General features: G+C 32.7%; 2 protein-coding genes and 2 long non-coding RNA genes across 8 annotated transcripts in view; 1 reads left to right on the top strand and 3 right to left on the bottom strand.

Moving 5' to 3' along the window:
* LOC146993172 (uncharacterized) overlaps positions 1–23,951 on the top strand; it is an 880,419-nt gene that overhangs the window by 588,446 nt on the left and 268,022 nt on the right. The gene's annotated exons all lie outside the window — the stretch shown is intronic.
* Positions 1–23,951, bottom strand: part of LOC146993174 (uncharacterized) — a 382,674-nt gene that overhangs the window by 170,908 nt on the left and 187,815 nt on the right. The window lies entirely within an intron of this gene.
* Positions 1,360–16,163, bottom strand: LOC146993177 (uncharacterized). Of its 3 annotated transcripts, none has more exons than XM_085807055.1 (5): positions 15,399–16,143; positions 15,238–15,300; positions 13,784–13,861; positions 13,481–13,546; positions 1,360–1,538 (listed from the first exon to the last, which is right to left on the bottom strand). In XM_085807055.1, exons 1-5 carry the CDS (start codon positions 15,542–15,544, stop codon positions 1,535–1,537), a joined length of 357 nt encoding a protein of 118 aa, XP_085663181.1. In that variant the 5' UTR covers positions 15,545–16,143; the 3' UTR covers positions 1,360–1,534. The 3 variants fall into 3 exon arrangements, with proteins under 3 accessions (XP_085663181.1, XP_085663182.1, XP_085663180.1); XM_085807054.1 differs by lacking the exon at positions 1,360–1,538 and adding an exon at positions 1,581–1,717 and having other exon boundaries at positions 15,399–16,145; XM_085807056.1 differs by lacking the exons at positions 1,360–1,538; positions 15,238–15,300 and adding an exon at positions 1,563–1,717 and having other exon boundaries at positions 15,399–16,163.
* Positions 16,463–23,790, bottom strand: LOC146993176 (uncharacterized). The gene is made up of 2 exons (XM_085807053.1): positions 23,554–23,790; positions 16,463–22,850 (listed from the first exon to the last, which is right to left on the bottom strand). The coding sequence occupies exons 1-2, from the start codon at positions 23,707–23,709 to the stop codon at positions 21,534–21,536; spliced, it is 1,473 nt and encodes a 490-aa protein (XP_085663179.1). The 5' UTR covers positions 23,710–23,790; the 3' UTR covers positions 16,463–21,533.

The following is a 23,951-nucleotide window of genomic DNA, read 5'->3' as shown; positions in this document are numbered from 1 at the left end:
GTAACTTAAAGTGCATTTCATAGAACTTGTTGTTTCTTAAGTTGCATAACCTATTTTCATAACTTCTTGTGATCTTTATGTTTTACTGTTCCATGTTATCAAATATATATAAAAGGTAAATTTCTAATTAAATATTCTTCCATTCACAGCACAGTGATATAATGTGTGTTCGCATTTATTATACAGTTATGATCATTATTCATTATAGAGTTTTATATATTTATTATATGTATTTAATTTATATCATTATATATTATATAATTTTGCTTTTAGAATACAGTAAGACCCCGCTTAACGCTGTTTCGGTTTAGTGCTCTTTTATTTCAACCCGGGGATTCCACGAAATCGCTCGCAGCATACGGGGATTCCCGGAAATATTATGCAGCGATAGGTTTCAAATACATATCCGAAAGAGTGTACTTGTATTTCTTGTTTGGTGCGGTATTGTACAGACATATTTTGAAGGGGTAAATGTGGAAGATGTCGAAGAAATAATTCAAGAAGCAGCGGCTAGTCTTTCTAATGATGAGCTCAAGGAATTAACTGAACAAGAAGAAAACAAAAATGTTGACAGCAGTGATTCAGAAGAAAAGCAAAATGAACTTTCGATGGCGTTTGTAAAAAGGAGTTTGTCTATCATAACTGAAATAATGGATCAATTCATTGAAAATGATCCGAATTTTGACAGGAGCTCAAAAGTAAGGCGTGGTGTTAGAGATGCTCTATCCGTTTATGAAGAACTTTTAAGAGAACAATGCAAAAGAAAAAGGCAAACAACATTAGATGCTTTTGTCACAAAAAGGCAGAACACTGAAAACGCGGAAGGCTAACTAAATATGACTGACTTAGAATTTTATTTGTTTTTTTTAAGAATATTCGTTTTGTTATTTATATTTTGTTTTTATTTTTGCAAGAAATAATAATGTGGTATTAATTTGGGCTTTAAGAAATAAATGTTTGGTTTTATTTTTATTAAAATAACATACTTTTTAAATTTAATACCTAACCAATTTCCTAGCCATCTTCCCCTAACCCCAATATTTACATGTAAAGATAGCCTCGTTTAGCGCTGTTTCGCATTACGCTCTATTTTGATGGAATGTATCCCCTGCGTTAAGCGGGGTCTTACTGTATATCACAATATATAATTTGAATTGCTTATAGAACTATTATGTTTTTCATATGTTAATGAGATCTGTGTGTCTTTTAGGTTAATTATTTTCATAAAGGAATTAAAATAAAATCATACCCTTTTAATGCAATTCACATTTTACTATAAAAAAAAAGAATTTTTTAAAGTCACATTTGATAACAATATAAAAAATGTTGACAGAAACTTTAAAACTATTCCTATTTTTATTGGCAAGTTTAAATATTCTTCACAAAATTCCATTTCTCAGCACACACCATCACAATTAATTTAATCACTTTCCAAATAAAAATTAAATTCAGTATGTCGCAGAGTAAGTACCAGAAGTAGAACTGCATGAAACACACAAGAACATATCCATATTTAGCCAATCACTATTCATTTCTATCTGTTAATGATTGAATAAAAGAAAATACAAGTATAAAATTCTATGAATAAAAGAACAGTTACACTAAAGAAATTTTTTTTAATATATATTACATCTTAATTCTATACAATTATTCTTTTGTTTTTCACTTGCTCTTGACATTAGTTGATGACAGCTGATTCATGTCAGAAATATTGTTCCTTATAAAAAAATACACACATAAATTTTATGTTTTATTATATAGAAAAATCTATGTACTCTTCTGTTATAGGGACTGGATTCAGAAATGTATGTATGTGTGTATGCACTTTTATATGTGTGTTTATATACAAACATACATGCATACGTGCATATGTGAACGCATTCATACATACATTTCTGAATTCGGTCCTGATAACAGAAGTGTACCAAATTTTGCTGCAGTTGTTAAATGAATAGTCTAAGGTAAAATGGTTGTGGTTTATTTGATTACAGTAAAGCTTGCTCAGGCTCATCTATACCTAAGGGTGTAGATGATGCCCTTGTGTAGTGCTTTCGATTGAAAACTGGCACACATTAATATTACATGTGTATAATCAGCTATGAAATATGCACCAAGAAACTGAAATTGTCAACAGTAATTTAGTATACTTTATTCTGTGTTATATACGAATAGTACATTGTTTTTGGACAAAGCTATATAAAGCATACACAATCAACCTCATTCAAATACTAAATATTTAAGTATTTTCTGATTATCCAACCCCTAGTTTCAGCATTTTATAAAAGTGTTAGGTTTTTTTTTTTTATGCATTCCTGGTACACGTGCGACCAAAGACAGTGCATACAAATGGTTATATTATACAAATGGTTATGATTTTATAGTTAACCGTTATTTTGCTGGCAAATGCCTTTTTTATTATAATTATTAGAATTCTGGAGTCTATGTACTTATAAGAAAGAAAGCGTCGTCTTTCTTTCAATATACAATGTTTTCCGTAAGAATAAAGAATAAAAAATATGCATTATATGAAATTGTACTTTTTAAATGATCAAATTTCTACCAAAGTGCTTTTAATATTTTGTGATGGATGGAATTCTCTTATGAAAATTATGTTATGGTACTTGAAATGGTTTCTTGTTTGCTTAAGAATTTTAACCAGATAATGAAGCTCTTACAACAAATTTTATCTGATTAATGTAATTTATGCCTTTTTTTTTAAAATGAAATGGCTGTTGTATATAATGATTGTAGTTGTTTATCTAAGAGGTGTGTTATATTTTCCCATGAAACTGTTATGGCATACTAAAAATCATTTGATAATTTTTTTTTTTTTTTTTTTTTTTTTTTTGTATTATATTTCTGTTGCAAAGATATTAAGGTATATTGATGATTATCTTCAAACTCCTAATATTTTTACTCAACCTTCGACCATTTTGGGCAAACATAAACTGATAACAATGTATGTTAGCCCCAATAATGGATAAACATGATATCGAAACATACTCATAAATTCTCGTTGGTTTCTTATAGCACTGAGAAATTTTTAATAAACCACTTTAACCTCCTGATTATCGAACCAAATAAATTTCCCCAAATTTCAACAAGTTTCAATATATAATTTTTCAAAGTTTTTTATACGCTATAGCTGTATAGTTTCTGTTGATCATGTAACTCAAAAAGAAATATATGTTTCTCCAAATATATGTCAGAATAATTTTTGTAAGAACAATATTTCCATCAATCTTCTTGACTGACAGGAAAACATATGTGTAGATAATGTGTAAAGTTATTATAGCATAAAGACATGGCACCAATTTTACAACAAATCTGAAATTTTTTTTTTTTTGTGTGTGTGTCTTTCTTTACTCTAAATGCTATAATTTATTCAGGAAATTTAAATAATTCTTTGGCATAATGTAATTTATATCATCTATGTTGCTACAATTCTGTTTCAGTACAAGACCATTATGTCAGTGTAAGATTTTGTAAGTGGAGACTTCGTTTCTAATCTTTGTGTAATATAATACGGAGAAGCTCTTACTGTGAATTTTGATATGTATAATTTATTCTTGTATTAGATTGAAATGGACTCGGTGTTTTCATTTAGGATGTTTCTAAAGAGTTAGTTCAGTGTTTCATATTCAAAGATGATGAAGTTCATACAATGTTATTCATTAATAGACTTATCACACAGACCTTTTTAATAGACTTATTCTTAAATTTTTTGTTCAGACATAATGTTACTAATTAAAAACAGCATTAGAAAAGCAAATCTGGTTAAAAGAAAACTTCAGTTATTTTTAAAATTGATATTTTATATTTAAATGCTTTTGTTAATATAAAAACAACAATAAACGCATTTCTAAATAATAAGGTTATTAAGAATCCTTAAGAAAATTTGGAACATTTATAAAGGTTTGCAAGGTGAAAACATCGATTTTGTTATCAATCACATGGATTTGACGTTTTGAGTATGCCCCTGCTGGATTGGTAGAAGCTTGGTGATCCTGTTATGAACAAATCTTAACAGATAAAGATATAACATGTGAATATGGAATCTAAAGGAAAGGTAAGGTTAGATTAGGGTCTTTGAATATGACTAAGCACATTGGTTATCAGCCTGAAGAAGAATGCTTTATGAAGAACTTTATAGGGAAAACTCGCTTGTATTGAAAAAAAAAAAAAAAAAAAAACTGCACTGCTTGTTCACCTGGATTTGAGCTGAGATTGAACTATCAGTTTTAACCACTCGTAGGACAAATCTAAAGAAAACGCTTGTAATATTATGTAATCAAAAATTAACTACACGTTATATGGCAGGATTGCTTTATAGTACTGAGTACTGAGGTAGAAAATACTTAATCTGCTTTTTTTTTTTTTTTTTTTGAAGTGTTTGGTAATGGTATTATTCATTTCATGTATTTTCTATAATACATATAGAACACTAATATTTCTTTTACAAGTGTCTTTTTTTCATTTTTAAGTGCTTTGCTTGTTGATATTCTCAAAATTGCATCTGATAAGTAGTGCTATTATGTATATAATAGCCAGTGCTTAAATTGCATCAGAGCCCAGCTCCGGTACTTCTCAATTTTTAAAATAAATTACAATTCTAGCTGGAGCGCACCGGAGCCCTAAGATGAGGTCCGGTACTTCATTTTACAAAACTGAACTACAATTTCAAGGGGAAAAAAGTAGAATTCCTAACGTTTTAGTTTAACAATAAGCAGATCTTGCAATACTCAATTTCCCTAGAAATGCGAACTAATGAGAACATGAGACGTTCAAGTAAAGTCCCCTCACTGATATTCGGAAACCTTTCCCTTTAGGAATGGCAATAAATTTGGGGGACTTGGGTAGGAACGCGTAAATTTCTCGCCATGCTATCGTATCTAGTGTATTGTTATCGATGGTTAGAGTTAGTTATGCTCGCAGGAAGGAAAATTTGTGTTCTTAAATGTGCGTAAAGTGACAATGAGTACAATAAGAGTGAAATACTGCAATAAATGGCTCATTGCTTCTATACATCGTCTTGTCACAGTATCCACAAATGTAACCAAATACGGGGAGCGAAAAGTGTAACCAGTAACTTTACATTCATCCTTAGGATTCAGATTGAGGACTCATTTTACCCGTGACACACATCCGTTTAATGGCTATAATTATATCAACAAAGAGCCGCGGTCAAAGAAAACATTCTCTCTCACCAAGATTTCCCTCATTTTTTGTTTCCACCCTCTCATACGCTAACACCATCATTCTCTTTTGCCCTGTTTTCAGCATTATCTGAATTTTCATCAGCTATACTTTATAAATTTTAATTATTACTTTATATTATTTTAATAATATTTAATTTTTGTGATGATAAAAGAAGTTTTTTCACCCTACGATCAGAGCTTAAATTGGGCCGTAGCTCCCCGGATCCCGGCTCCGATGCTTCTTAGTTTTTGTAAAAAATCATAATTCCAGCCGGAGTGCACCAGAGCTCTAAACAAGAAGGATGCTGCACTTGTAATTGAATATTGTAATTGCAGCCTTTATGTAATTGAATAACAATTTCAGTAGGAATTCTATCTTGAAAATTTTATTTTTAGCAATAAATTTATATTAAAAATCGCTTATTAAATTGAAATTTATCTGTTTACATTTAATTTAATTTTAAATATTTAATTACTTTAATCTTTAATTATTAAATCTTTCAATAAATAATTAACTAATTATCTAATAGCTATCAATTAAATTGTAATTAATTATATATAATTATTGATTAAATAGCATTTAATAAACAATAATTAAGTAGATATTAATTAATTTGATAATAATTGACTATTGAATTTTAAAATTATTAATTAGTTTAAAATTCGTTTTATTTATTTACTCTTGTTCCCTATTTGCTGACGGTCTTCCATAGGGCTCCGGTACTTCTAATTTTAGAAATTAAGCTAAATAGCTATATATTATGTATAAATTATAATATAATGTATAACATATAATGCTATGTATTATGTGTGCTATTATGTATGTATAAATACAATAAACGCATATATAGATCAATATATTTTTAGTATATAATGATTCAAAATAAATTTTATGGAAAAAAAACACACTTTTGACAGCAAAGAATTTCTGGACATCCCAAGTTAAATACATATGAAATCATTTGCTTACATTCAGTGAACGTTAAAATCAAAACAGCGACACAATGCTTACAACAGCCAGCAATTCCTCCTTTACATGAACAAGAAATTAAAAAAAAAAAAAAAATTATTTTTCCTTTTCCAACAATGAAATGTCCGTCGATTTCATGCGATCATTACACTATAGAACTTACCCTTCAATAGGAAGTCAAAATTTGTACACTGGGTTTTTCAAGTAAAATTCCGTGCTTTACCAAATGATGCGCTTTTTAAAATTCTCTCTGCTTCAGTAATATAGCGAGAATTTACGCCTCCTTGAACAAAATCAAACATTTCGCAAAAGCTAAGCAACTCCATTTTTGGATGGACGAAGTCAGATCACAAATCAAAATACCGGTTTTTATCCGCCATACCTACATGCGAATTTAATCACGGATAAAAAGATAAGGAAAAGTAGTAGAAAATATCATATCTAGAGCTTTAGCAACTTTCCACACAGAATGGTCGGTGTGCGAAAGACTTTCAATGAAGTTATCCCAGCAATTGTTTCTGTACTCTTGGATAAGTTTTCTGAGGTTCTGATTGGCAGCATTAAATCTTCTTTTGTCTTGGGTGGAGTGAGAACGTTGATAAATTTTTGTTAGTCTATTTTTCTCTGTAATTTTCTGTCTAATATTCTGTGGGACCGTATAATTAGTCTGTTTTGGAATAAATTTGGCGTGGTTGATGGCTTCGTTGATTTTACTGCTAAGATAGACTGTGGCATCATGAATTTCGCTTTTATTAGTCATTTTAGTGGTAGCAGATATGTTTTCTTCAAGGTGTTAAGCATAGTTTTCCCAATTAATGCGGCACTTTATAGGCGGAAGACCATGCTTTAAGCCATACAAAGTGAAGCGTACTGGTAGGTGATCTGAAGAAAGTTCATTATCCACTTGGAGAAAAGGTATTTGAGGAACATTGAAGGTAATTAAGATGTCTAATACATCAGAAGTATTTGAGATTTGATGAAGATGCGTAGGTTCATCTGGACCATAAATGTTGATATCAGGGTTGTTGATGATGTAATTATTAAGAATAATTCCGTCTGGATTATTTCGCCTGGAGTTCCAGTTAGCGTCCTTACAATTTAGGTCCCCCGCAATAATAGTTGGATAACTTGAGAATATAGTCAAGATCTTGAGTGTTGAGGCTATTGTTGAGTGGCTTATAAACAGCAATGATGAGATATTCTTTATTATCACTGTTCAAAATAGATACACTTGCTTCAAAGCTCATAAGGGGAAGGGGAAAGATGGTACTGTTCAGACATTTTTTCATGAGAATAGCTGTACCGCCACTACGATTATGAAGATGGTCAGATCTATAGATGTTGTAGTTGGGAATTTTAAATTTGTCATTTGATTTGAGGTGGGTTTCACTTCATAAAATTACATCCAGACTGTGCTGGTTGATGTAGTTTTGAATTTCAATTTTTTGATTTTTAATACCATTACTATAAACTTGGCATAATTAATATGTTGCATGGTATTTAGATTAGCCGTATGGGCGTAATTATTGGCCGATGCTATTCGCACCAACATTAAGCACGCATGCGCATTGAGTTGTAAAAGGCGGGTTTCTACCTTGGCGTAGTTTATCATTTTTTAAGCGTTGGCGACTTTCAAAAGTTTAGAATGGAAAATGGGTTCCTTTTCTTATAAAAAGAAGGAACGCATTTCCTTTTATTAAAGTACATATAAAAAAGGCAGATTTTTATGTTCGCAATGTTTATCCTTTTCCTGAACGGTTTGAATAGTTTAAATGACTGATTTAAAGGGGGGGGGAAATCGTGCTGACATTTTTTATACTTCTTAGAATACATTTAGCTTTACAGATGTGTTTTGCTCAATCATGCCTTTAATTCATTCCTCTTTGAAAAATTTCGTCCGATAAAAGATACTAAAAATTAGACAGCGGATTTCTGTGTAGAAAATTTAGACATGAAATAAGTTAAAAGCGATTATATGAAATATTAAATGAATTATTCTGTATGCCTGCTTATTTTTTTTTATGGAATTCCTTGGCATTTTCAGGACACAAAAAGTACTTCAAAGAACTTTGAAATATTAGTACAAACACATTAATCAATTAAATTGAAATAAATAATGGGATGTAATTTAAAAGACAGTTATAATTTAATGTAAGAGATTTAGATTTAAAAAATTGCACACACAAATGATTTATCAGATTTTGTAAATCTTTATTTCATAAATAACTTTAATTTTGAAATATGGCATTTAAACCTATAAACCTGCCTGGATACTGAAGAAGTGCTGAATATATAAGAATATTATCATTTTCAGTAAGTTTTCTTACTGAATAATAAATTCTGACAGTCCTATACTATAAGAACAGGTCTAAGTTTGCATAAAAATTCCTCTGTTAAATAAAAGAATTTAAGTAATTTCTGTAGCCTTTTTGTCAATACACTAAAGATTTTAACTAATTACTTGTCCTCGCTTGCAATCAGAACCATCATTAAATCCCTATTTTATCTAATCATTTCCTGAACATTTTCATGTATATAGATTGACTTCGTCTTTGTAACTGATAATTATTACTTGCAAATTATTCTCTTGCTGGTGAACAACTAACAAACCTTTCTATTGCTGATTGTGCGTATGCGCGAACGTAGGTGGTGTAAATAGGCTTTTAGCTATTCGCACCGTCGGTGCGATTAGCCACTGCGGTAAAATGCTGGTACCTGGGCTGCTTGTGCGCATGCGCGAAAGTAGATGGTGTGAATAGCCTGTTAGCTATTCGCACTGTCGGTGCGATTAGCCACTGCGGTAATTATTCATGCTCGTTCTGGATGAATATCTTTAGTGCGAGCCATTGCAATCTTGAGCCTGGAGTCGGGGTTAGAAGCCTGCTTGTATTGCTGGTAAATTTGGTAAATTTCAGTAATGAACCCGGTGAATTCTTCAAAGGATTGTTTTTCTATGTCTCTGTTTACTGATTTTCGTTTATTTTTGGAGGATTGGTCTTCTTTATCGTTATTCTAGATTTCTTATTTATAGATTTCTTGAGGAATTTCCTGTCATTAACCGTGTTTGGGTAGCTCTTGGTAATCGCTCCATATGATTGGTTGTACGGGGCAGTGCCCAAATTACGTGATTTGGGGGATTCCGAGGATGGACGGCAAGAGTGACGGTCGCTCGTGTGACGAGCTCCCGCCAACTCAGCTTAATTCGGGGAATTTTAATGTCGATAATGATGTTATTGATGCGAATATGTGTGATATTAGGGATCAGGCTCCCCCTGTGCAATCTGCGTCACCAGATGACGAACGAATGCAACTCATCATTCAATTTTATGACGTCAAGCAACAGTTCGAGGCAATCCAGCGCCAGAAGAACTTTATGAAAAGAACGCCTTCGCCCCTGGACTTAGCTGGATTGAGCAACTGGACCAAGCGGGTAAGACCCTTTTTCATAAAATCAACGACATTGCCAATATCTTAGATGTCCCCATTTGCCACCTTCCCTCGACCAGAGAAGAATTTCTTAATATTTTGGAGAGCGAGCGCTTAGCCAAGATGGCTGCCGCTCAATCCACAGAAGATCCTCGCAAGCAAGAGGCATCTATTCCCACGCACGAGGTGCGGGGGAAACCGGTCCAGTCGACGTGATCGCGGAAGCGAAAGACGCACACAATCGACTCTGACGGGTTTATCACCCCCGCGGCTGGAAAGCAAGGGAAGGCGCCTATTGTGGATCTCACAATAGATGATTTGGCGCAAAACGCTAAAGAAACAAATGCTACTATTCCAAATTCTAAATTGCTAACCAGTTCAAAAAATGCTACTCCTAAAAAGGAGAGGAGTACTAACAAGTACGAAAAAATTAAAAATTCCTTAATCAGCGATCAAACCAATGACGCAGAAATAGCTACTGCAAGTACTACTGAGGGAGTTAATTCCGAGCAGGCACGGAACGTATCCCCCCCACCGCAGTCTGAGATTCCGGCAATACATCTCAAAAGCAGCAAGAACTGGAAGACACAAGTGTCTTTCATGAGAGAAATTGCCCCTAATTTACGGAGCATCCTGACTGGACCCTATCTAAAAATTTTTGTTCAAACAGAGCTGGAGTTCAGGGAGGTCACCCACTGGATGAAGCAAACCGGCATTCAGTTCAAAACTTTTGATCTCAAGCAGGACCGGCCAGTCAAAATTGTCATCAGAGGTCTCCCTGTTGAAACAGATGTCGGGGACATTAAAGAGGAGGTTGAGGCGATGGGATTTAAAGTGCATCGCATCGTTCGGCTTACTCAGCCTGGCTCCAGACACCCAATGCCACTTGTGTATTTACAAGTCATCCCTCACGCCTTCCTCGATCATCTGTTTGCTGTCACTGACATGTGGGGCACAGAGATCAGCATTGAGCATTACCGCGGGCGCAAGGGCCCTACTCAGTGCTTTCGGTGCCAGGGCTTTTTCCATTCTTCGGAACTCTGCACCCTTCCAATCCGTTGTGTCAGATGCTCTGGACCCCATTGGGCACGTGAGTGTACCAAAGGCTTAGATGTACCTGCCACTTGCTGCAACTGCGGTGGAGATCATCCTGCTTCTTATAAATCTTGTCCCCGCTACCCAGGTAACAAACGGGCTCGTGGTAAAAATTCAGCGCCTAAGACTAGGGCAGCTGCTCAGACAGCCCCCGCAGGGTTCTTCTAAGCCCCCAGCAACTGCTGAGACAAGACGTCCCATGCCTGCTCCCCCAGCAACGTCAGTTCACTATCTTATGCACAGATGGTGAAGAACACCACCGAGCACGGATTGAAATCCACGAATCCCATACTGCCGGCTGCAGAAGCCCCTGCAGCCCCAGCAGTGTCAGCCACAGCAGAGTGTAGCAATGATTCCGACGATGTCTTCTCATCTACACTAAAATGCTTAATTGAAATCTCCCGCGACCCAGCGGTAGACAAGCATATTCTGCTCCTTGCCTTCAAAAAAGCAATGCCTAAACTCAGGCAAGCAGATGCTTTAATGAGGGCATTTTATATCTATGAAAGCTATGTTGAGCTTTCAACCTAATTAGGCTTTTTTAGACCCATGTCTTCTGTTTTTCAGTGATGAACCTCTAATAACGGCTTAAAATTCAATTTTATGAATAACAGTTCAAACACCACCAGAGAACTGACCATTTGCACGTAGAATGCCAATGTATTAACATCGAAAATTGACGAAGTTCGTGATTTTGTAGTAGAGCACGATATTGACGTGTTTTTAGTCCAAGAGACTCACCTTACCACAGGGAGTACTCCCAAAATTGGGAATTATGACATTTATTGTACTGGCAGGGTGTCACAGGGCAGAAATCCCTGTGGTGGCACTTGTATCTATGTGAAGCGTTCGTTAAAGCACCACATGATACCGTCCCCTGATTTAAATTTTTTGGAAGCAACAATCATCAAAATTTTCCTTCAAAATTCCTCCCCGCTGACAATAGTTTCAGCTTATCTACCTCCACTGTCTAGAGCACGTGGAAGGCCAGCTTTTCCTGTCAGTGATTTTGATAAACTTTTGAATATTTCAAATCACCTAATAATTGCTGGTGATCTAAATTCACGCCATACCGCATGGTTTTGTTCTAATAGGAACAGGTATGGTATTAGTCTAAATTCATGGTGCCAGAGTAACCATGTACAGATCATAGCTCCTACCCTCCCGACTTTTTACCCTGCTAGAGTGTCCCCTGCAGTTCTTGATCTGGCTGCCTTTTATAATATATTTTTTCGGTATGAGATAAAAGTGATTCAGGAATTGAACTCTGATCAGTACCCCGTTTTGATAACCCTAGATATTCAAAATCGATACTCAAAATTAGAGGAGCAAGTCTCAACAAATTGGGACGACTTTAGATTTATTTTGGAAAAAACTTCACTCCCTCCCATCAAAATTTCCAGCAATTCGGACTTTGACAGGCATATCAAAAGTCTGGAGTCTTTACTGAAAGAAGCAAGAGCTGCGGCTTCAAAACCACGCAAACACCCAGGTGCTAGGCTCCCACCTGAGACTAAATTCAAAATTAAGCAGCGAAATTACTTGCGAAGAATTTGGCAAAGGTCACGAGATCCTAATATCCATGCCCAATTTCGCAAGATACAGAACGAGATAAGGACCGAAACCTGCTTATTAAAACAAGCGGAGTGGAAAACATACATTGAGTCCCTAACGACTGAAGACAAATAGATTTGGCGCGCAGCCGCCCGATTACGCAAACATAAAGCATACATTCCGCCCCTTCAAACGGCCGATGGCGCACAGATGGTCTACACTGACTCAGAAAAGGCGAATGTCATAGCTGACAGCCTTGCAACTCAATTCACACCAAACCAAGACTCCTACTGTAACCGCCCGGTTACACAGGGGTGCATACAAGCACGGGTTAAAGATTTTTTAACACAACCTATCACAACTGAACTCAGGCCAACGGACCCTACTGAAGTCATGGTTTTCATAGATAAATTGAAACCTGACAAGGCACCTGGCATGGATTCTATTTCGAATCGCATGATCAAAAATTTCCCCCCTATGTTTATCGTATGGATCACGGTACTGATAAATTTAATGCTCAGGAGAAGCTATTTCCCCGACTGCTGGAAAATTGCAGCAGTCGTCAACATTCCAAAACCGGGACAAAATTTAAACTTGCCCGTCAATTACAGACCCATAAGTCTGTTATCTTCTCTCTCTAAGATCTATGAATTTGTCTTACTTAATCGCCTGAATGAATTCTGTCGGGATCAAAATTTACTAATCCCGGAACAATTCGGCTTCCGACCTAAACCAACACCTCCTTATAGAAGGAAGCCGGGACACTGGATTGTGACGTCACGCGTAGTCGTCTATGTCGAAACCCCGAGAGAGCAACGAAACAAAACAGGCTGCGCGCTAGTGCCGTACTTAACGTTGATTTCACTATTTGATATAGATACTTGGGTGGGATTTTATTCAGAGATTCAATTATATATAATGAATAATTTAATTACTTCAAAATTTAACACAATAAAATTTGACATAAATTTAAGAATTTTTTGTTTCTTATTTCTTGATTGAAAATTTCACTGATTTCAATGAATATATTTTTAAAAAAATCTTTTATTTTCAAGTTCTTTCATGCAAAACGTCCAAATTTGGTACAAATCAAATTCATCCCCCTCTTTTTGATAGCTACAATATTATATTTAACAGTTTTAATAGCTATCAGTATGTAAACAACATAATGTAACACCATAAAAGAAAAACATAAATGATGACATTTTAATTTTGGCATAGAGAAATACGTATTTACCCCAAAAGAGAGCTTGTATTTCTACCTTCTACGTCAGAGTCAATAACTGAAATGTCCAGATCAGAACTGAGAAGAAAAGAACCATAATTAGTTTAATTAAGATACAATAACACACCGACCAAGTATTAATTTGAGAGTCAAGCAACAAAAATCAGCATCATATTTTGAAATATTCACTATTTGAAAATATAACGCTGATTTTGGTTGCTTGACTTCTAAATTAATACATAATTAGTTAACCATAATTAAGTAACTGTAATATCATGCACAGCTAATATCTATTTTAAAAATAAACCAACTTACCTCAGGAAAGCCTGGTTTGTCTTAGGAACATTAGCTGTAACTTCTGGCATAGAAAAGTCAAATTTTTCACTTCCGGACCTAAGAATGAAAGAAATAAACTGCTATAACATAATTAAAAAAAAAAAAAAAAAAAAAAAAAAAAAAAAAAAAAAAAAACATGAATAAATAAATAACACATAACAAATTTAAGCATTAAGCTATGTATGACTACCACCCATCTCAGACAGTGCGACAGATATTGCTGTATACTGTTTCGCCATACCCTGTGTAGCTATTATATCATGCTGTATAACCACAGTTTAGAAAAATTACAAAATGTGTTATTTATATCTATCTAAAATGGTACATTACTACATGATTTGTAAGAATAAATTAGAGGGCTCTGCGAATGAAATTCCTTCCAATTAAAAAATGTAGGAATAAAGAAAATGCAGGAATTGCAAATGCAGAAATGAAAAAGGGGATTATATTTTTTGTACAGAATCCAGATGACATATTTTTCAACATTTTAGAAATTTCAATATTAATTTTAGAGGCATAAAATATTAGGCCCCTAAAAGCAGAATATAGTTTTTAAATGTTCAGATAATCTTCCTATGAGAAGAATTCCTTTGAGAAGTACACATCTGAACCACAATTAAAAAACATGTACAAGAACAGAGCTGAGGACTTCTGTTTGCAGAAAGTCTGTCACATAACATATGAAAAGTTTCTTATTGGTAGATTTTTGATCAGACGGATATTTTAATGTTATACAGAGAAAGCATTCACTCCCTTTATACTGGAGATAATTCAATTTGGACAATGGCAAAAAGGCTAAGCAAGCCTGAGCGTATTGGTCCCATTCTTGGCACTAGTTTGGTTTACGCTCAAAATACACAGCAGATATTTTCTAATTACCTGCATCCCAATATCAATTCAATTCAGCTTTTGGTGGAATTTAACATTTGTGACATATTTTTCAAAAACTACACTTCACAACATGCATACATGACAAATACACAGAACCATAAATAAACAAGCAATAATATATATTTATATATAAATTTTACTAAATGATCATAAAATGTTCCAACGCTAAAAGAAAGTTTTAACATCCAAGTAAATGACATAATAAAAAAAAGCAAGTTGAACAGCGAGCACATGAATAAATGTGCATACACCTGTTAAAATATACCATAGGTAACTGACAAAGCATTTCGTAGCAAACATATGACTATAAAATTTCCAATAATACATGTAATGATGGTGAATTCAATTTAGATCGCAAGAACATGCTCATACTTTTGAAAAGATTCAATTATTTCAGCAATTCCTTGTGAATTGGAATTTACCCTTTCAATATTTCCCAACAATTTAGTGTGAAATAAGGAATAAATTCTTATAACAGAATTGAACAATTATTAGCATCCCCTCATACACACATATACAAAAAAAAAAAAAAAAAAACTTACTTTGTAAAAAAATCATCCGGGCAATGATTTGACACAGATGCAGTTGTATCAATAATTTCTGACCTTCAATAAAAAAAATACGCATATTTTACTTCGGAATTAACTTACTACGAAATCATAAAACACGGGGTAGTCGATATAAAGAATAAATTATTTCTCACCTTTCGAAAACATCCGCTTGTTCGGAATCTTCCACATCTCGGGAATTTAATTTCATATTTTTTTCTTGAGCTCGACGTTTACGCTGAATTCTGGATCTTTTATTAAAACCAGGATGTTTTTTCGGTCGTCCTTGATATTTTCGCATATTTTTTGCAAACTGACCACAGTACAAATAAATGTAAACAAAACGAGTGCGGAATAGCAATGCAATAGGGTTGCCGTAAACGTCATTCTGCTGACAGCTGACAATGTTTAGTGAAAACTGTGTATAAAGGAATATATGAAACGCTTCTAAATATTATTTAGAAAAAAATATGATTTATAACTGATATCAAAATCAATTACTTCGTGAATTTTTGCAGAAATAAGATTACAATGTTAAATTTTAACTCGTAGCGCCATCTATTGATGGCTTTCCAAACTACACATTAAAATTACGTATTTCAAACTAATTTTTTTAAAATATAATATTTAAGTAAATTTCATTTCAAACCTGATTCTAACATTGTGATTCGAAAACTGACCTATTGCTTTATATTTCTGCCAAATTGCACGCAACATAGTTTCTTAATTAGCGATTCTGCGTGTAAAAAAATTTTTAGTATTGTAATGCTGCTGTAGTAGACCACCTTAATGAATTATACTTCCTTGTAGGTTTCACAGCAGCATTTAAAAAGTTAAAAATCAGCCATACTAACTCAAAAAAGGAATTTCTGACTTTTCCCTCATAATTTAAAATTGCTTTATATTTTTCTAATATTTATGAAAAAAAACCCAAATTATCTGCATACAAACTATTACTTATCATTTCATTTTTCTTCCAATCAGTAATTTGTCTTTAAAAGAAAATGGTATAAAAATGCACTAAATTTTGTCTATAATATGCTATGTGTCTTGCAAGTTTCAAATAAATTAGTATATCAGAGGTTTGCTTAGCAAATAATTCAATGTGCAATTTAAAATTATTGCTTAAATCTGTAGAACCAATAATATTAGTTGTATATGTACTTAACTGTATTGTGTTAGTTATATATAGCTGAACTTGAAAATAAAGATTCACAAGTGAAAAATAAAAAAAATTTATTTACAATTTTATGCAAGCAGTCAGCATAACAACACAACACCTAAGTTATAACATACAAATAAGTTAAAACCAGCTGATCTCTTTTTATCAATAAATTATTCAAACTTTCTTGTAAAAATTGAAGCAGAAATCTCATTAAGCATATTGCCATACTAAGAAATCTCATCAATTCTTATTTATTAACAGGTGTGAAAATTTCAAAACTGCTTCTATATTAATTGGGTCTCATCAGAAACAATAAGATGAGACTATGTGACCTTAATATTTAAATTTTGATACTGCAAGTTCAAGTTTCTATTCGTTAAATTTCAACCCATTTTGTCTGGCAATTACAAACACCGTTATTAACTTTTTACAACAGCCAATTAATAGTTTCAAAATGTATTACGATACTGCCATAATATGGATAAATATCGGGCAAACACTTGAGAAGACCGTCCATTACCATTTAAAACACTTCAGGTGCACAAATGATATTAAATTTTATACGATGGCTATTATTATTTATGAAGCATATAAAGATACATTCAACAGCAAATGGATGTCAGCATCACCAGTATATGTAAAAACATTTATTGATGTTGTGTAAAGGAAGTGATTATCAGTTAATGTTTCATATATATTCATATATATATTAATATTTTTCGAATTAATATATTTCGAAAGGTGAGAAATGTTTTCGAAAGGTGAGAAATTCATATATATATTAATTTTCATATATATATTAATATAGAAAATAATAAAAATGTTTTACCTATGCACCAGTATCCAGTTTGAAAGTATCTGGTCACTACATGCAACACAATTTTGTTGTAATTTTTCCAAGCTAAAATCGTGATCTAAGTTACTCGCTATCAGGCTTGTTTAATTTAAGCAAAGAATATATCAAAATGATTTGTCCAGAAAGCCACCAGTCTTAATTATGGGACACCGGTAATTTCAAAATGCACATGAAAATCACAGGTTTGTGAAATGAGTGCTCCTAATCAGAGACACCCTTTATTCAGCCAATTCCCAGAATAATAGTAGGAGTTATTACAAACCTGTTATTTTGTCGCCATGCTGAAACACATAACTGTTATCTTGATAAAGTAATTTATCATATGGTAACATGAAAATTATACTCAAATGATATAAGTAATGGCCACTTAAAGACACAACATAGACCCTTTTTTACACAACAACAAATTAAAGACAAGGAAATGAATTTTTCAATATTTTTAAGTGTAAAACAGTCAGTACATGCCCATATAAAAAATATAAATTATAATGACCCATTCTCAGTATAAAAGCAGCAGTTACCATAAACTTGTCATCTTGTAAGCATGCTGAAACACAACTTTTATCATGAGAAAGCATTTTACAGTATGTTAACACCAAATGATAACCACTTACTAAACATTAAGTGGTAGCCATTTAAATACAACCCAGATACCATTTTATGCAGCAAACACTCAACAGCACGAAAATGAATTTTTCAATATTATCATCTTTCAAGTGCTCTGAATATAAAACAGTCAGTGCATGTCCATATGAACAAAATTATAATGACCCATTCCCAGTATAATAGCAGCAGCTATTATAAACATACAATTTTCTAATCATGCTGGAAACATATAACTGTTACCTCGATAAAACATTTTACCATATGTTAACACAAAAATTATATCAAAATGATAAGAGTAGTGGCCACTTAAAACATAACCCAGACACATTTTTATGCGATGACAAATTAAAGGCAAGGAAATTCCTTCTTCAATATTTCAAGTCATAGAGTGGATATATATATAAATATATTTATATACGTTTGGTGTGGCCGATTGCAACCAAAATACGAGGTGCACATATACATGTTATAGCAGTCCTATGTACAAAATTTCAACGTTCTGAGGCTACTCGTTTTTGAGTTATGTGAGATATGTACGTACGCACGAACGTACGTACATACGTTCGTACAGAAGCCACGAAAAATTCTCTTCAGAATTAATTTTAGTTTAAGTTTTTTTAAGCAGTTTTATAATTTTTTTGAAGGAAAAGAGTATTTTATTCTGTCCTTACGTACAGATATGGTGCAAAAACATCGTTAAATTGCATTCGATAGCGGTCAAAATGGATATTTTCGGTGAAATATGCTGCCTGAAACTTTTCGCGATTACAATACTTCCTTTTTACTTCGTACAAGGAAGTAAAAAGGACATGCCTTCTTCAATATTTCAAGTCATCTAAATATAAAACAGTCAGTATATGTTCATATCAACAAAATTATAATGACCCATTACCAGTATAACAGTGGCAGTTATTATATACATATCATTCGGTAAGCATGCTGAAACATCACTTTTATCAGGAGAAAGCATTTTACCATATGTCAACACCAAACTTATACCGAAATGATAAAAGTAGTGGCCGCACTAAAACACAAACCGAGATACTTTTTTACGCGATGACAAATTAAAAAAAGGACATGCCTTCTTCAATATTTCAAGTCATCTAAATATAAAACAGTCAGTATATGTTCATATCAACAAAATTATAATGACCCATTACCAGTATAACAGTGGCAGTTATTATATACATATCATTCGGTAAGCATGCTGAAACATAACTTTTATCAGGAGAAAGCATTTTACCATATGTCAACACCAAATGATAAAAGTAGTGGCTGCGCTAAAACACAAACCGAGACACCTTTTTACGCAATGACAATTTAAAGGCAAGGAAATGCCTTCTTCAATATTTCAAGTCATCTGAATGTTAAACAGTCAGTATCTGTCCATATCAACAAAAGTATAATGACCCATTACCAGTATAACAGTGGCAGTTATTATATACATATCATTTTGTACCCATGCTGAAACATATCACTTTTATCAGGAGAAAGCATTTTACCATATGTTAACACCAAACTTATATCCAAATGATAAAAGTAGCGGCCGCACTAAAACACAAACCGAGACACTTTTTTACGCGATGAGAAATTAAAAAAAGGACATGCCTTCTTCAATATTTCAAGTCATCTGAATGTAAAACAGTCAATATCTGTCCATATCAACAAAAGTATAATGACCCATTACCAGTATAACAGTGGCAGTTATTATATACATAACATTTTATAAGCATTTTGAAACATATAACTGTTACTTTGATAAAGTATTTTATCATGTTAACACCAAAATTATACCCAAATGATAAAAGTAGTGGCCACATAAAAACATAACGCAGACACTTTTTTACACAACAAATTAAGGGCAAGGAAATGAATTTTTCAATATTTCAAGTCAATTATAATGATAAAGAATCTTACCATATGTTAACACTAATTTGATATCCACATTAATAATAAGGACCACTTAAAATACAACCCAGACACTTATTTACATAGATGCATAGAAATGAATTTTTCGTTACTATTACTTTTCAAGTGATCTCAAGGTTAAACAGACAGCATACATGAGTAGAAAAAAAAATAATAAGGAATTCACAATAATGTGTAACAGTAACTGTTAGATGCGAAAATATTTTTTCAACAGAAATAAATCTGAACTAACATCACTAGGCTTTGCAATTAATTTTTTGTGTCTTGTTACATGCATTAAAGTTACTAAACTTACTAGTCTATGAAATACAGCATCATTTGAATTAAAACCTACATTTTTTAAATGTTTAATTGCTAAACACCCATTATATTTTTATTTATGCTTTAAAGTTTTCAATTTGCGCTCTTTTGCAATGCTTTTCTGGTTTAGTGTATCATTCTTTAATTTGCAATAATTATTTAAAAATGTGTTCGTTGATGACCAAAGAATCTGCTTTAACACTTTCTGTGACTCATGAGCTTTAGGGCAATCATCTAGATTTAAAAAAATGTCATTTTCTATCAGTATGTCTAGAGTTAAGTTACATGCTATATCCCTCTGATTTGCAGAAAATAAAAATTCATTCTCAAATTCTTCAGATACAAGTTTTTGAATAACAACATAATTATATATTACTGAATTTAGTACATCAGGATGAGGATATAGAAGTCCTCTATCAAATCTTTTTATCCAAGACTGTCCTTCATTTTCTACAATTAATTCTTTATCAATAGTTAGATTGCCTTTACAAATATCACAGCTTAATAGTTTCACAACTTTATAACTACAGTAACCAGCTATATACATTAAAATTGGTATGTCATTTTGAACATTTTGTATATCTTCATTTGTAATAGTTATTCTTCCTGAGAAAGTGCATCCAATATTTTCTTGCTCCAGAGATTCAATACACAGGTTTTTACAATTTAGATAAATAGGAATTCCTCCATACTTTGATGATTTAATAACAGTTGGCAGAAGACTTTGTAATCTTAATTTTGCTTCAGTTTCATATACTTGCCTTATAGAAATATTATGTTGTGAACCAGCCAGCTGTCTATATTTTCCGAATCTATTCTCTAGGAGATCTGTCTGAACTTTTCCTGGTAAAAAGTAAGTAAATTTTAGCTCTTCAATGCAATACCTTGCCATTTCGAGCAACGAATAGCTAGTATGTGTTAATGCAAAATGTGTTTCCTTAGTTAGTCCACCACTAGAACAGCCTAAAAGTTTCCACTGATCTAACCACTCAAGTAACTTATTTAAATAAATATATCTAACATCATCATTTTGCACAGTTAACGGCTTTTGATACTCATTCATCTTATGGTGTCCTTTAAAGATACTTTTGACATTGACTATTGACCACCATGTAGATATAATTTTAATAAATTCAGCTGTTGTTTCGTACTTTAAAATACTATTTTCTTTACCAATAACCATTATTGCCTCTGCAAGACGACTGTCAAATATTTGTAATGCTAGCTTGACATTTTGTCTTTCCAAATTGGTTGGATACAGAGCTTTCAGAGTCAAACCATAACTATATTTTACAATTCTGCCTGCCTCTAATGAATGGAGACTTTTTATGCATGCAAATGCCGCTGTTTCGACCTTGGAAAAATTTTCAAAACTTGGATAAAATAAACATTGCCCAGAAGTTTTTTGATTTATCCAGTTGTTCCTGACACACTTCAAGATGTGCACTGAGTCAATAAAAAAAATAGTGGCCGAGATAAGTCTGCAGGGTTTTTATACACAATACTAATTTTTGGAGGCATACAAAATAATGACATGGCTTTTTTATTTATTGAATTGTCAGAGACAACTGCCACAATTCTATAACCTATATTTTCTAAACCAATTATAATTTTCTTAAGATATTGATACAGATCCTCAGCATTTAATGATTTAACTGGTAATATATGTGCCACATCCTTGAAAGGTGATAATAAGCTACGTATCATAAAAACATAAGCACTTGTAGCAGCTTTTTCACAGTTGTAGGCCATGCCACACAAATTTCCTCCTTTAAAATCGAAACATGAATTTAAATGCACTTCATCCATCATAATAATTACAGTTTTATCATTTTCTTCTAAATCCTTGCATCTTTGTTTAACATATCCTAAAAAGTCATCATTAAATTGCTCAGTAATAGGATTAAGAGAAAACGTTGAACAAATTCTACGAATAGTACGTGGATGGGGAATAGAAATGTAACCTGAATGTCGTAAAAACTTGTATGCATGCGGTGAGATCGAGTTTAACAAACTGCAAAAAATAAGTAAATCTGGAGTATATCGATACTTCTCTTTCTTTACATTTAGTTTATTTACTTGCTCTGAAAGGAAGTTCAGTTCAGTTTCTTTTTCAGGTAACACTCTTTTCAATTCTGACAGCATATCATCCACAATTTGTATAGAATTCTTAATATATTCTTCATTTTGTAAGTTATGAGACAGACTTTCAACTTCCTTTAGTACTTCTAGAAACATATTTACATTACTAATTTTTAGAGGGAAAACAAATTTACCAATAGATTTTATAGCGATGTTTTTAATATAAACACATACTGTTAAATCCTCATTTATTACTACCGATTTCTGAATTTCTGGAGCTGGGTCACTTAAAATATCAAGTAACATAGTTGAATTTTCAGTATGTACAGTTGTCCAAAATGTTTCTAAAATCTGATGTTCTAGGCAATTATTGAATTCAATTAAACTTTCAAATGATCGTTCATTATCATACCGTTCTTTCATTTTCAAACTTTCTTCTATCGCTTTCTCCAGGTATTTCTCTTCTAAACGAGCTTTCTTCTTTTCTGGTGACATTCTCGATACAGAATTTGATGACATGTAGGATGGGCCATCAGGGAACTGAGAAGGTATGCATCCTTTTTTCAAATGTGGCCTAGAAATTGGGGCTTTAATTAACTTCGCTGATTTCTCATCATACATTTCGATTTCTCGTATTATTTCATCTGATCGAAAATGTAATTCACATACCTATAAAAGAAAATATTCAAAAATCAACTTGTTGTGAGTACAAAAGTTAGATGCATGTTAATATTTAGTAACAGAAGTCAATAAGCCCTATGATTTAAATAAATAATTTGATACATAAATACGAATTAAAAAACCAGTAATATCATTTCAATTACGTGTATAATTTAAGTAATTTGTAAAATCTGGAATGCTCATCATAATGATTACAGCTTTATTTACATTTAAAGAAAATTATATATTTGAGATAATTGTTTACAACAAACACTGGTTGCCAAATACAAATAATTACCTTAAATACATCATACCAAACTTTCATATATCATTACAAAAATTTTAAAATGAAACCTATTATGATTACTTAGTAGTTCCTTGTCATATAAATTATGATAAATTTGGAATAACTACAGAATCTGCCTGCACAGTATACTAGAAAGCATTTACAAATTATTGGCATTTATGTAACTACTCAATTTAGAATTATTCCTGTTATATGGAACTTTATTTCATTCATAAAACTTTGAAGGAAAATATTTTTTTTTTGAAATGATTAAAACAGGCAAGATTAAAATCTTTCAAACATAAAACTTCTTACCCACAGATCAAAATCTAATATGGTAAGCATAAACATCACATACCTATCAATAAAAGTAATAAAAAAATGTAAAGATACAAAACATAAAAAATGCAGTAAAATTGAACTTACTCTGGTATGTTTAGTAGGTTGAAAGCCATCTTTTCTTCGTAGACTCCTTATCCATTTCATCCGGAGTTCAGTCTCATTTGGAAACTTGAATACAGCCACTTTTGGTCCGTTTTTATAATTACCACGACATGTGGCTACAGCACATTTATGAGGCATCGTATGAAATTATAAAAGCACGAGACAATATTAAAACTCTGTCGCTAACGCAAATAACCGCTCCACGTTCGTCGCTCTTGGCTCAACTACGGGGCTTTGATTTTGTTTGAAGGAGCGAGGTGAGTCAGAGACGACTACCTGTGACGTCAGAGCTTCCCCTCGCTTCAGTGTCCCGGCTTCCTTCTATAAGGAGGTGTTGCCTAAACACTCCACGGTACACCAGTTACTCCGTGTAGTGGAAT

This window comes from Stegodyphus dumicola, chromosome X1 (assembly GCF_044657685.1).
Source record: "Stegodyphus dumicola isolate Sdum_Otavi_A_Nest chromosome X1, ASM4465768v1".
Classification (NCBI taxonomy): Eukaryota; Metazoa; Arthropoda; class Arachnida; order Araneae; family Eresidae; genus Stegodyphus; species Stegodyphus dumicola.
The sequence above is the reverse complement of the archived record's forward strand: the minus strand, read 5'-3'. Positions and strand labels throughout refer to the sequence as shown.